Here is a 14,589-nt window from a genome sequence, read left to right as displayed (position 1 = left end):
GGTATCGAGTCTGGTATGTATGTGGATGGGTTACCATCAAGAAAAGTCAGACGCCTTGTAGTACAATATTTTTTTTTTATGTATGGGCATCTGTTTTTTAGCCCTTACCATCAGACAGTGCGCGCGCGCGTGTCAATATATCTTGCATTTTCGTTTTCTTTCGTAAAAGAAAAATTCAAAAGCGAATATTTCTAAACTTCAAATAAAAAAAAAATGTCATAATTAAGAAAAAAATTTTTAAAGGAAATTCAAACCCTCTCAGGACTACGTATATATTATAATCGAGTTAAGCATTTTGTCGATAGTTAATACCCCCCTCCCCTTTTTTTTTTGAGCCACAGGGCTGTGTTGACCCAAGATTTGAATAAGGTATACGTGGTGGTTGGTCGACTGTCTGTGATGGCTCGAATCGGGGACGGATAAGGGCATGAGGCGGCTGGAGAGAGAGAGACTAATATTGTACACAATACACCTGTAATACAATAAACCGCGCACGTTTAATTAAGCGACCATGCATATACGCATACCCGTAAGCACACCCCTAGCTATCGAGAATCACCCAACAAGGCACTGACGTACTTATACTCCCTGATAATCCTTTAATGATGTTGGCCGTGCTCGTGTATTGGAAGCCATTTAACGTACCAGGAAGTACCTGTCGCGCGTCCGAAAGGCGGCATAATGACGGGCTGGAGATTGCCTGACGGACGTACTTTCTGGTCCATATATACGCTGGTCATTTGTCTCGCTTTCGAGGCCTTGGGACACGAGACATTATTATTAAGAATTCCCATATGCGGTTTGGCTACGCTCGCTCGGGGAAAGTTTGTTTTGTTCTGTTTATTTATTTATTTATTTTATTTATTTATTTATTTATTTATTTTTTTTTGGAAGGACGCGGTCATGTATCGTAAATATGAATATATTGCCAAAGGCTTTGTATGCATGCATCCCCGTAGTGGGGTAGTGCCATCAGTGCACCTCAAGCGACGCACTGTAGGCATGACTTAATGTTATTGCAGCGTGCCTTAGGCTCCTATCGGTGGCCCCCTTCCATTCCTTTTACTGGAACTCCGTTCATATTCTCCTTCTTCCATCTTACTACCCACCCTCTCCTAACGGTTGGCTCGTAGTGCAAGTAAGAGGTTTTCGTCCTGTTACGCCTTTCAGACCTTTCTACTCTCAGTTTCACCTTTCAGCATTGAATGACCTCAAAGGTCTCAGCGCTTGGCGTTTGGCCTAAATTCTATCTTCCATTCCTATATATATATATGACTGGTAAAAATGTTCTGTTACAACAGAATTCCATCTAATAAAAGGAGCCCATAAAAACAGGTAATGAACATCTCATACGGCACATGGGATTCAGATGTCATTGATAAAGTTTTCATTCAACCACCGCTTAAGAGGATTAAAGGAGGATTGTCAGTGGGAGTGACCTAAATTGGCTTACCTGTGGATGGATCTCGTGGTATAAATACCACCTTTTCTGTAACTTTTCTCATTCATCTACCTAAAGAGAGAGCAGTCTCTGAAATTTAGTATTTTCTCTCTCTATAATTTGGTGTTTTTATGGGCTCATATATATATATATATATATATATTATATATATATATATCTATATATATATATATATATAATATATATATATATATATATATATATATATATATATATAGGTATTATATTAATATAGAATATTTGAATTTCTCATTCATAAGAGGCTAGTGGAGACTCCCGACAACACTGCGGCGAATTGTTGATTCATGATGAAGTAGGACTTGAGGAGGTAGACGGACGCCAGCCTCACTTCACTTGAAGGAATTCAGGGCTCGTCGGCCCCCGATGGGCACGGGCATGTGGCGCTGATAAGCCCAGGTCGGGAAGGAAGGGCACGTTCTAGAGGAGTATGCGTTATAGTTTGGGGCAATGAAAGGAATATTATTGATATTTGATATTTGTGATGAAAACAACGATATATTAAGTTACAAATTTCCTTTAATATCCAATTCGCTCTACCTCGACTTGTTGGCCGAGTCGGCAACCCACTGAAGTCTTGATTTCTCCTCTGTGCGCTGGTTCGAATCCACGAGAGGACGGAATTATCATCAGCTGAAAAATTCCCCTTCTGTTAAAATATATGAAAATATATTCATTCCGAGGTAGAACGAATTGGATATTAAAAGGACATTTGTAGCTTAATGCATGTATATGAATCACGGTGATGTGATAAAAATTTATATATATATATATATTGTAATTAAGTAGCATACACTCTGTCACACACACAAACAAAACTAATATTCTTTCACCCACTTTCACTTCATAAACATAACAGATTTTTTATTTTATTTTTTATGGTTTTGTTTTGCGTATTCACGTTTTCTCTCGTCCACTGGTACTCCGTTACGTATTTGATGGTACTGGTCATTGTTTTTTTTTCAGTTTGATCCTTTTTACACTTGAAGATTTGTAAGATTCTTGAAATTGATGTATTTGTATTTATATGTTCATTGTTGTAGCCCTAAGCATCATAATTAACTTTTTCCTTTCTTCTCCTGTGAATAAATTTGTTAATTTTATGCAGTTTAGTCTTTTTTTTTTCATGACATTTTATTTAATTTTTCTTATTTCATATGTTTTATTTGAACAAAGCTTAACAACAACAACAACAACAACAACAAAAAGTTCATCAACTCTTTGTGCTCTTGTTGTGAACGGATATTTATTTATAGCTGACCATTTCTCTTTCTGTTCAGGCATAAAAGCACTCGTATATATTTTGACAAAATCATTCGCTCGAGGCTTTGGCAAGGCATAAGAGCACTGCTTTATATTTGGACTAGATCATTCTCTCCAGTCCTTGCCAAGGTATGAAAGCACTCCTTTATATTTTGACAAAATCATTCACTCCAATCCTTGCTAACGTATAAAAGATCTTTATATTTTGACAAAATCATTCACTCCAATCCTTGCTAACGTATAAAAGATCTTTATATTTTGACAAAATCATTCACTCACAAAATCGTGCATAAAAGCACTCCTTTATACTTTGACAAAATCATTCACTCCCGTCTTTGCCGAGGTTTAAAAGCACTCCTTTAAACTTTGATAAACTCATTTACTCCAGTCCTTGCCAAGGCATAAAAGCACTCCTTTATATTTTGACAAAATCATTCACTCACAAAATCGTGCATAAAAACACTCCTTTATATTTTGACAAAATCATCCACTACATTCTTTGCCAAGGTATAAAAGCACTCCTTTAAATTTTTATAAAATCATTTACTCCAGTCCTTCCCAAGGCATAAAAGCACTCCTTTATATTTCGACAAAATCATCCACTAGGATCTTTGCCATGGAACCAACACAAACAAAAACTGAACATCTTAACCTCAGAGACAAACGTTTGGGAGCAGCATCCGTCGCAAAGAGGACAATGAAAGGATGCGGGGATGGGGGCGGGAGGTGGTGGTGGTGGTGGTGACCTGCTGAGTTGACAAGTGAAGGGGGAGATGGATGTGGGTGATGGAGCCAGGTCATCCATTGGGGTGTCCGGATGACACTGATGATTGGCAACCAACCTTTCAGCCACTTATCCACCTTGCGGTCAGTTTTCGTTTTACCTTCCGTGCTGTTGTTGCTGCTCTCTCTCTCTCTCTCTCTCTCTCTCTCTCTCTCTCTCTCTCTCTCTCTCTCTCTCTCTCTCTCTCTCTATAGAGGCAATGGACTTGACTTTTCAGTGGCCGGAAAATGTTCGTATGTATATATATATATATATATATATATATATATATATATATATATATATATATTTAGTTAGTTAGTTAGTTAGTTAGTTAGTTAGTTAGTTAGTTAGTTAGTTAGTTAGTTAGTACGCCTGCGTGTATGTTTGTTTGTATGGTTAACGAGATCAAAGAATTAAGAGCCGTGAAAATGGAGCAGACTCTACATTACAAGAGGAAGCTCAACAAGTCGTGGAGGATTTCACATTGCATCAGGGATTTGTCGCGCGAGAATTGACCCACAATAGGTCAACCGGTTTCTAACTGCTTACCATCAACGCTAAATAAATAAATATATAAATAAATAAATAAAACTGTCCATCATATCGGCCATCTCACTCACTCGCGTGTCACGTTTCGTTGCCTTTTTTTAACCTTAGTTTTTTTTTCTCCTTCGTTTCGGGCCTCTTAATACTGGCTACTCTGTCACTCCTCTCCCCCCCCCCCCCCCCCCCCCCCCCCCCCCCACTGGACTGCGCCATCCATTTTCCCTTTTTTATCAATTTCGTTCGTCGGTTTTCTCTTTTATCACTTTCGTCCATTTTCCTTTTTGTCACTTTCGTCCGTCTTCTCTTGATGACTTTCATCCATTCTCCCTTTGACACTTTCATCAATTTTCTCTCACATTCATTCATTTTCCCTTTTATCATTTTCATCCATTTCCTCTATCGTTTTCGTCCATTTTCCCTTTGTCACTTTCATTAATTTTCTCTCACATTCATCCATTTTCCTTATATCATTTTCATCTTATCATTTTAATCCATTTTCCCCTATTCACTTTCATCCATTTTCTCCTTTATCGCTTTCATCCATTTTCCCTTTACATTTTCATTCATTTTCCCTTTATCACTTCCATCCATTTTCTCTATCACGTGTATCCATTTTCCTTTTATCACTTTCGTCCAATTTCTCTATCACTTTCATCCATTTTCCCTTTATCATTTTCGTCTATTTCCCTTTATCATTGTCATCCATTTTCTCCTGTATCACTTTCGTCCATTTTTGCCTTTATCACTTTCGTCCATTTTCCCTTGTATCACTTTCGTCAATTTTCCCTTCATCATTTTCATCCATTTTCTCTTATCACTTTCATGTATTTTCCCGTCATTACTTTCATCCATTTTCTCTTATCACTTTCGTGTATTTTCCCGTCATCACTGTCGGTCTTACCTATCGGTCCCCATTCCCCATCCTTTTCATTCTCCCCTGTGTCATTCTTCCCAATTCCCCCATCCACCTTCCCCCATTCACCTCCTCCATCCATCTTCCATGTCCGTCTTTCGTTCTCCTGTCTTCCCCAACCTCCTTAATTCCTTATCGTTTATCGGTCGATGAATTTGTTGAATGACCGCAGTGATGATTCAGGACTAGTGCACCCTGGACCAAGTTCGACTCAACCCATTCGACATGGGATCTCTCTCTCATCCTCCTCTCTCTCTCTCTCTCAAATGCAGCCACTCAAACGTGAATACCTTTTTTATGTATATTTGCAAATACGTCTACTTTTTTTCACTTCCTGTGCGTCTAGGATTTTTATTTATTTAATTACTTTTTTAATTGGACCTGCAGATTCCGCTTATTTTTTTAAAATTCCTCTTCTATAACTAATATGAGATGACACGATCATTAATTTGGAAATAGCGCCGAGGACCTGTGACGTGGCGACGCCAGATGAACGAACCAACAAAGCATCCTCGCTCGGGAACTGTTTTTGATGCTCATGCAGTTTATGTACATTCTTGATGCTTCAATATTATGTATATATATATATATATATATATATATATATATATATATATATGTGTGTGTGTGTGTGTGTGTGTGTTATTGGCCTTTTATGCTTTAGTAATGTTAAAATTGGCAATCCCTGTAATACTCAGTAGAGGAAACTATGAGAGTAATAAGGTTTTGGAGTAGTTAGCTAGCAAAGGATTTGTAACATACTGAGTAGGTTAAGTTTCCTTTGCACGTGCTCTAAAATCTGAAGTTTTATTTTCAGGATTTTGATCAGTATACCGTAAATAGAATTTGAGGCCCAGAAAAAGTTATCATTTTGTTGATTAATTGACTCACTACACGGGAGAAAAGATCTTGTGAAAAAATCCTTTCTCTAGAATCTCTTCAAGCACCAATGTACGAGTACTTACCAAGTTTAATCACTCTAGTTACATCAAAATCGTACACAACGAAACTTTGTCCCCCTTAAATAGACCTGAGATATCGCGAAATATGTCAAAAGTGTTGAAAATATGAGTGGGATAATTAACGTGAATTCCCCCTAAGGACTTAGTTAAGTGTTATCGAAATCGTACAGCTCTCAGATTTTGATATTGACGAAGCTTGGCTGTGGAAAAATAGGGTAAAGTAAAGATATATTTTCAGTCCCATAGTGCACCTGCCCTTCAGAATCGAAGATAAATGAAATGTCTGATGACCTTGAAAAATTGGCTAAGGTAAATATTACTTAAAACAATACATATATATATATATATATATATATATATATATATATATATATATATATATATATATATCATTTACTCTGATCAGTCTATAGATCGATAAACATAAAGACCTAGTTAGTTAGTCTTCAAGTAAGAGGCATAGCAGACATAAAATCAGCTAGTGGGTCTGTTTTCTTTATACTTCGCCTAATTCACTTCCTTTCTATTTTCTAAAAAGACGAACACCCTGTAATTCAGGAGGGCTTGAGCTGGAGGTGACCTTGAGCGATGAAGAATATTAGGTCACCGAAAAGTAACCGAAGATTATCTATCACGAAGGTTGAACGAAAGGGAGAAATGAAGGTGGAGATAAGGCCTTGTTGTCCTGTTCGCCAGTCTTTTCTTATTGGTGTTTTTTGTTTCTTATTTGTGAACGAATTTGCAGCCGATAAAAGTCCAGATTTATTTCCTGGAATCTTTTTTGATGAAACTCTTACGTGTAATCTTTCAAGTTTTTGTTAATAGAACACAAATCCCACCGTGTAATATAGCAAAGTTGTGTGGCCTCGGTTTCCCGTGTGGACTGTCTTTCGGACACAGACTAACACCACACCTGTGCACAGAACACCTGCACAACAGGTTGGCCTAGAAATGAGTCACTAGGTTTTATTTCTAGTCAGTCTAGGGGGTGTGGAAGGAGTGTCGTTGCTCTGACCGTCGAGCGATCGGTTGATCCTTGGATAATAGGCGGGATTAATTGATAATCTGATATCATTCCTCCCTCAAATTCCCTCTGGTTGGTTAGTGATAAGACCCGCGGATTCTGGAAAAAGGCTATGCGTCTAGTGACGCAATCAGACACACAGAGAGACGTACTGTGGCGCTCCGGTCCGGTGTGATTTTTGTGGCTTCGAGACATTTGCTACTGCTGTTGTTGGTGGCCTATCTCGGTACAGCTTTTGACAGCTATCGCCAGAACGATGTTGGAAGTGGCCACTAGTCCCTTAGTGTGAACACCCATTTGGCTCGTCGAAGCTCGTGCTTCCCGTGTGTTTCGATGCCATTGTTCTTGTCAATGGAGGGCTTTTAAAATGGAGCGATTGTGGTGGCGGTGTTGCTGAGTGCGGATGCACTTGTGTGACTGTGCGTCTCTCTTTTCTCTCTCTGGGGTGGTGGTGGTGGTGGTGGCGACGATATTCGGCGTGCCATGATGGATCCCTCCCGGATGCCCGCCTTGACGCCGTCATTCGTTAATCGGAAAGGCAAAGCGAAAGGTGTAAGTACCGCTGATGGGGTCGTTGGAGCCTAATTGGTTGGTATAGTAGTGTTATCTCTTGGGCGAGACTTCGTCCTCACCCATAGTTTCCGTTTAGAATCGAAAACTAGGACGACACTATTTTATATAATATGTACTGTGAAATTGCTTGTGCGTGTGGAATCCGTCAAATTTGAAAACTAAGTGAAACATCAAGGTTTCTAGGTTACGCTCCACACAATGAAAAGATGGTGAAAATTACAGATGCGTGCAGTGGAACGACACCTTTACATTTACTAAGTTCCTGATCATAATGTAGTAGTACAAGAGCTTCTGGAAATCGTATACTTTGGAATGGGAGTTTTATTTATTTAATATATTTATTTAATATTTTTGTGATCGTCTGCAAACATATACATGGATGTAACAGCTGCTAAAAAACATTGTAGCTTTGCCCACAGTTGTTGGTTCTCAAGATGTGGCAACAGTTGCTCATCGCTGAAACTGTAGTATGTATGTGTGTAATATGGGGTGGTTATTTCGCCAAAGGTTTTAAATTGTGATTAAAATTGTGAGTCAGTTTGATAAATCATGGCTCTACTAATATAGTTGCCTTCATCAGAAATGCTGTGAGTGAAATATGCTTAGCAATCTGTGTTAATTCGAAAAGCAAAACCGCTGTTTTCTGACATTGTTTTATAATGATGGTAATTACTTTGTTAATATCAACAACAAGAATGTTTTGGATTGCTGAAACTCGCGGTGTCTCTGCCAAATAAATAAAACCTAGTTTAGTTGAATTTGGTTCGGTGTAGTACCACTGGATTTGTAATTAATTTTTTGTTCTATCCCATTTCAGGTCCTGTCCAAAGAACCCAAGAATGGATCGACAGAGAATGGTTTAGCAAATTCTCCTCCCAATGTACAAAAGAGAGGTGAGTGAGTGTTCCTTTTTCAGTCTGTGTTAGGACTGATAGTAGTAATCATAGTAGGAGTAGTTCTCTCTCTCTCTCTCTCTCTCTCTCTCTCTCTCTCTCTCTCTCTCTCTCTCTCTCTCTCTCTCTCTCTCTCTCGTTTTTAAAGCCCGTTGAATTATGCATAGTAATAAATCCCGTATATGATTCATATGTGAATCGTATATGGCAATTGACTCTCTCTCTCTCTCTCTCTCTCTCTCTCTCTCTCTCTCTCTCTCTCTCTCTCTTATTTTTAAAGCAAGCTGACTTATACATAGTAATGAACGCCGTATGTTTCGTATGTGAATCGTGTATGGCAATTGATCCCCTCTCTCTCTCTCTCTCTCTCTCTCTCTCTCTCTCTCTCTCTCTCGTATTTAAAGCCCGTTGACTTATACATAGTAATAAATGCCGTATATGATTCATATGTGAATCGTATATGGCAATTGATCTCTCTCTCTCTCTCTCTCTCTCTCTCTCTCTCTCTTATTTTTAAAGCAAACTGACTTATACATAGTAATAAACTCCGTATATGTTTCGTATGTGAATCGTGTATGGCAATTGATCCTCTCTCTCTCTCTCTCTCTCTCTCTCTCTCTCTCTCTCTCTCTCTATATATATATATATATATATATATATATATATATATATATTTCTTCAGAATGGATTTTTTCATGTTAAGTTCTGTCGTAGATTTTTCTTTTATTCACGTATTATACTATTATTGGCATGTTTTTATTTGTTGATCAATGCAACTTTGCCCGCGTGTTGCATCCTTGCAATGCTTGCATAGGGTGTGATTCAAGCTCTTGGTCATATATGACCACCTGTTGAAGTTCACGAAGCACGTAATTTTGGAGTATTGAACCCGGATCTTACAAAGTGCTCTCTTTTTAAGAGGAGTTACCGAAATGTGTGCATATATATATATATATATATATATATATATATATATATATATATATATATATTAAACCAGTGGGTAGCAAAATCACTTTATTGCATCCTTGAGCTTAATTGGTTTGATTGGGTGACAGTGTTGTTCTGAAAGTTTTAACTTTTAAGTTACCATATCTGGATGTAGTTTTGTAAATTACCATTGTCTTTTCAGTTATTCTTCACTTTAAATGTTTATATACATATATTCGAAAAGATAACACATATTGATACACGGTTTGCTGTCGATTATATCCTGTAAGACACTATTGCTGTGAAAAGAAGGTCTCTCTGTATGTATCTTGGCTCGCTCTCTCTCTCTCTCTCTCTCACACACACACACACACACACGCGCGCGCGCGCGCGCGCAATGATAAGGAAATAAACAGCATTTTCGTTTAGACAGGCAATAGTTTGAATGCTAAAAAATAACAATAATTAGTATTACGTGGGAGTTCAGTTCATCTTGAAAAAAATTTGGTATGATTGTAGACAGCCATTACACGTTTTTGTTGTGAATGAGAAAAAAAATAGTTTTACTGGTATAATGTAAATCAACCCAAAAGATTTTTTTTAAGTTAGCCAAAAATATGTTGTTCTTATTTTATTTTATTTATAGAATTTGTGTAGGAAATATCTTAACAGTTAAGTTTTTCAGGTGTAAGAAATGTTTTGCTTGAGTTTTTCAGCAGTACTATAGCAGACGGAGTTATTTTGGGAAATTTTACAATGCATGGTTAATGGGTATCCGAAGAAAGTTGCCATGTACAACCATCGCGTACGTTGACACTGTTTTAGCAGATCATGTTTAAAGATCCCCTTTTTTTATATTTACGATGCAAACTATCAATCCGTCTGTCAGAATGAAATAATTTAATCCCGTGATGACTAATTTTGACACTGTTAGAAGCCACGAGGATAAAAACTGAAAAAATAAAAAGCATTATCTCACGAGTGGTTAGTTGGATACCGACAACGCGCTCTGAGAGAACATCCCACAAGTTGTATCTAAGGCGCTATAGGTAGAACGAGTAGGGAGGCGAATGCGAGGATTAAAAATCATTAAATGAAAACATTACTTATTAAACCAAACTCCACGCGATGTAACAATACTGTAATACACAACGTAAGCATGAATGCAATAGAATATCTGGTATACATGTACAAAATTGAGGAGATGAATCGTAACACGCAATACCCTTATGTCTAAACTCCATAATACTCTTTAATATTAGATGCTCTTAACCAACTGCATCATGTCGCTTAGGAAAGTGTTCATGCTGGATCATAATCACGATCTAAGTATATACCTAGACCGTGATCATAATTAAGCACAACCATTCTGTAACCCGTAGAAATTTGCCTTCATTCTGCGCATGCGCGGTAACGAATCACAACTCTTAAAAGGAATGCTAAAAGCTATTTACTCCAAATGAACAGCGATGTGGTACTTTTGATGGATTCAGCGTACTGTTATGGCCTAACAACGGCCACCTATAGATCTGACATCATGGCTTTCAATAACCAATAATTCAAACCGTGCCCAAATCCGTTTTGGGGAAAGGGGTCTACGTAATAATCCCCTCCCAACCTCCTAACCCCCTCAACGGCTGGCGAACTATTTCACAACTCTCTCTCTCTCTCTCTCTCTCTCTCTCTCTCTCTCTCTCTCTGTGTGTGTGTGGTGTGTGTGTGTGTGTGTGTGTTTGCTATTGCTACAGGGAAGTACATGGTTTTTACTAGTACATTATGCATATACATGAAAGAAGCCATATTACTTTTTTTTTACTTGTACAAAAAATAAAAAAATTAGTAAAATAAATCATTTTCTTGGTCATTGTTGTTTTTAGATGAAGTTGGGCGTATGTCAGCACGAGCTTTGCCTCCTGGAGCAGCTCGTGAGTATTGTTTCCAAAATCCATTCATTTTAATCTAAGTTCTAATTTACTCTAACCAATTTAGTTATTTAATATAGACCTACGTTTATACACACATACTTAACACATGCATACGTGTATAATTTTATATGACTTTTAAAATCTGCATGAACGCAGTAAATGGAAATTAGAATTATTGCTTCATATCTTTGGATTGTGGATGTTGTTTATTTCATGCTGTTTTTTCAGGTTCCAAGACCTTACGTATTGACATTTTAAATGCTGCTGATCTCAGCAGCAGTAAGAATCTAGCATTGAAGATCATTCAGGATGTGCACGTAAAACGTGTGCTCTTATTTATGTAATATATATACCAGACATTTAAAGTAGAGAAGATATATTCTTTTTCATTAACATTACAATCTTGCCTAATGAGTCAGAGGACATTCCGTGGTGTGACTTAAAAATCTTTGCCATCACCTGAGTGAGGACAGAGCGGACTTCTCCCCAGTATGACTGCCTTTGCAAATATCACGCTGCCTTGTGTGTGTACGCATTAATTTCTGTCTTTAGGTGATTTTCATCCCTCGACACGAGCTGCCTTCCCCCCCCCCCCGAGTCATTTGTTAATGTACAAGTGGAATTTTAGATTTAAAATTGAGGCTGCTGTGTTGATTCTGCAGTTATGCTCAATTTGTGTTCAAGAGAATCACAACTGAGTGTTATTCGATGTGTAGGGTGTGTGTGTATGTGTGTGTTTGTGCCAAAGGGCTTCTATTCGGTTCTTGGTTTTATCGATTGTAGACATCCTGGTACGATGGCATTTCTGATATTGTGGTCAGAGCGCTTGTAGCAAAGTGTACTTGTTTATTTAAAAATAATCTTTTCCGAAATTTGTATCCACACGTCTCTCAGTTTGGCATAGATATCAGAACTTATTAACTTATTAGTAATAAATTGTTCGTTTATTGAATCGCTAAATTAGTACCCAGTTCCTTAATGTGCTCTTAAATTCCACCAGCCTCAGTTTTCAGTAACTTTTAAGTGACATTTTGGTCAGATCAGCCCTGGATAACTTTGTGAAATATGTCACAACTTCTGATGAGTAGGTTGGTTTATTGGCTCATTGATAGTAAGGTGGATGAAAAGCCTTTTATGATGACATCTTGAGTGCACCACCAACAAGAATTTCATGATAAAAAAAAAAAGAAGATATGAGGATTATTGCCTTACTGATTATGGAAAAAAGTTCATTTTGAAAATCTAAAGATGACATTTTTAAAATACTGTGATGAAAAGTAGTAGAATCTTTGAGTCACCAGGTCTCAATGAGATCTATTTCAGACATTTTGTTGAGTCATTTTTTTGTAATGCAAATTTAGAGGATGCTAAGTTTATAAGAATTTTATAGTTTATCTTGAGTTATTATTATTATTATGTTACATAATTCTTGTTTCCAATCATGAGAGGATCCTGACTTGAACTTGAAAAGGTCTGGTATTTGTTGTGTATGAAGTGCGCACATTCATCATTGACAAAATGTGTCTTTTGTTGCTGATTACATAAGCAAGAGCCTGTATTGACACAAGTCCAGCTTAATTTAACAATGAACTGAACATTAAGAAAAAGGCTTTTCACACTAATGGAGCCACATACTATGTGAAGTTCTTCACGACTTTTGTCTCCTCACTTTAAAAATGTTAATCCATTGATCTCATGCCTCATCTGCTTGCCTTTTCCAGAGATGGGAGGACGTAGATGTCGTGTAGTCTTCAGCTATGCCCCACAGCATGACGATGAGCTGGCGCTATGTGTGGGTCAGACAATCACCATCCTCCAAGAAGTGGAGGAAGGGTGGTGGAAGGGCGTGTTAGACGGACAGGTTAGTTTGGAGGACAGTACAAGGTTCAGATGGGGTTAAATTCTTTTGGCAGTTGGCAGCTTGTCTGCATAGATATCAGCTCAAACATATTGAATCATCTTTGCTGTTTTTGTGCCAGATTTATACCAGATTAGATTAAATTCAAGAGTGATGTTTGACCAAATTTCAATTTTATATTTTTTCTTCATCTTTTTGTTTGTACTTTGATCATCGTAGTGTTCACATAGATAATTTCAGTAAAAGCATATTTTTTTCTTTTAAGGTTGGTATGTTTCCATCAAATTTTGTAGAAAATCTAGAAGAAGATGACATCAGCACCAAGTCTGCAGAGTCAAATTTAGAAAACATTAACAACCAGTTGAATGTTAACAACGACCAAAAAGGTAAATGTTGTTAGTTCAGTTTTCTATTGACCCACGATGTACTTGCTTCATGCATCCCATCAGACTCAATCATTTTCCATCTGTATGGAAACATGTCACGTCTCACTTTTTTTCCTATTTTAGTTTTACACAATGATCTTGCATATTGCATGAGTACGTACCCTGACATTTATGTTACTTTCACACATGCAGTTTCACTTATTGTAGTAATTACAGTAGTAATTACAGTATTTGGGTATATTTGAATCATATGAAGTAGCTTTTCAGTACAGTAAATTATTTGCAACTTCAGTATTATTCATTTTTGTAGATAAAATGGATGTTGGCCAATATTCATTTGGTTATTAACCTGTAGGAATAACAGCCAAAGAAAATGTAGTCCAAATATTTGTTGTTGTTCTTTTTTTAGTTTAGTAGATAAAGAAATATATTGTTTTATATTCTGATTCATTTTCAAAGTGTTATCCTACAATATATATTATTAAAAAATAATTTTTTTTCTATTTACTGTATTATTAAACGTACTTGCAATTGTACCAATTTACACACTTTTGTTTTTTAAGTTTTGGGTTTATTCTCAAGAAGAAATCATTTATAAAGGCATGTCACCTTTGCTCATATTCCCTTCATCAGTTTTAGTTAGGCTTTTGATATAAAGAGAGGTGCCTATTTACATTTATTCACATTTATGTTGTCATCCCTAAATGCTTCTCCTGCTGTTATCTGTTTCCATCATTTGTTTGATGCTTCATTATGTCCAGGTTTTTAAAATTTTACCAGCTCAGTCCTGCCATGTTTCAAGGTATTGATCCTCAGAAATGTCCTACACAGAACAAGGACTGTATTTTGATTTGCTTGCAGAGAACGGTAAAGTTAGTTGAGGAGGCTTTGTTGCGTAGTTCTTGGTTACAGAGGGAAAGGCTTTGCCCTTTAGTGCTATAATGTGGATTTTTTATTTGCAGAGATAAAGCCTAAGCCAATTCAAGGTTTAGGCTATGGTGTTAAGTTAACAGACTTGAAGAAGGACATAAGCAATAGAAAGGAATCTGATACCACATCTAGTAATGGAT

General features: G+C 37.1%; 1 protein-coding gene across 25 annotated transcripts in view; it reads left to right on the top strand.

Annotated features, from left to right (window-relative positions):
- LOC135197036 (CD2-associated protein-like) overlaps positions 1 to 14,589 on the top strand; it is a 434,027-nt gene that overhangs the window by 335,995 nt on the left and 83,443 nt on the right. For 14 of the 25 annotated variants that reach the window (XM_064223951.1, XM_064223954.1, XM_064223950.1 and 11 more), the window contains 5 exons: positions 8,345 to 8,420; positions 11,228 to 11,275; positions 12,997 to 13,136; positions 13,399 to 13,519; positions 14,482 to 14,589. In XM_064223951.1, coding sequence (XP_064080021.1) covers positions 8,345 to 8,420; positions 11,228 to 11,275; positions 12,997 to 13,136; positions 13,399 to 13,519; positions 14,482 to 14,589 — 493 coding nt within the window. Of the gene's footprint in view, positions 1 to 6,929; positions 7,507 to 7,946; positions 7,995 to 8,344; positions 8,421 to 11,227; positions 11,276 to 12,996; positions 13,137 to 13,398; positions 13,520 to 14,481 lie in introns of those variants that run through there. The other 11 variants (XM_064223952.1, XM_064223972.1, XM_064223959.1 and 8 more) reach the window with 5 other exon arrangements.

This window comes from Macrobrachium nipponense, chromosome 18, assembly GCF_015104395.2.
Source record: "Macrobrachium nipponense isolate FS-2020 chromosome 18, ASM1510439v2, whole genome shotgun sequence".
Taxonomy (NCBI): domain Eukaryota; kingdom Metazoa; phylum Arthropoda; class Malacostraca; order Decapoda; family Palaemonidae; genus Macrobrachium; species Macrobrachium nipponense.
Note: the sequence above shows the minus strand (reverse complement) of the source record. Positions and strands in the feature narration are given on the sequence as shown.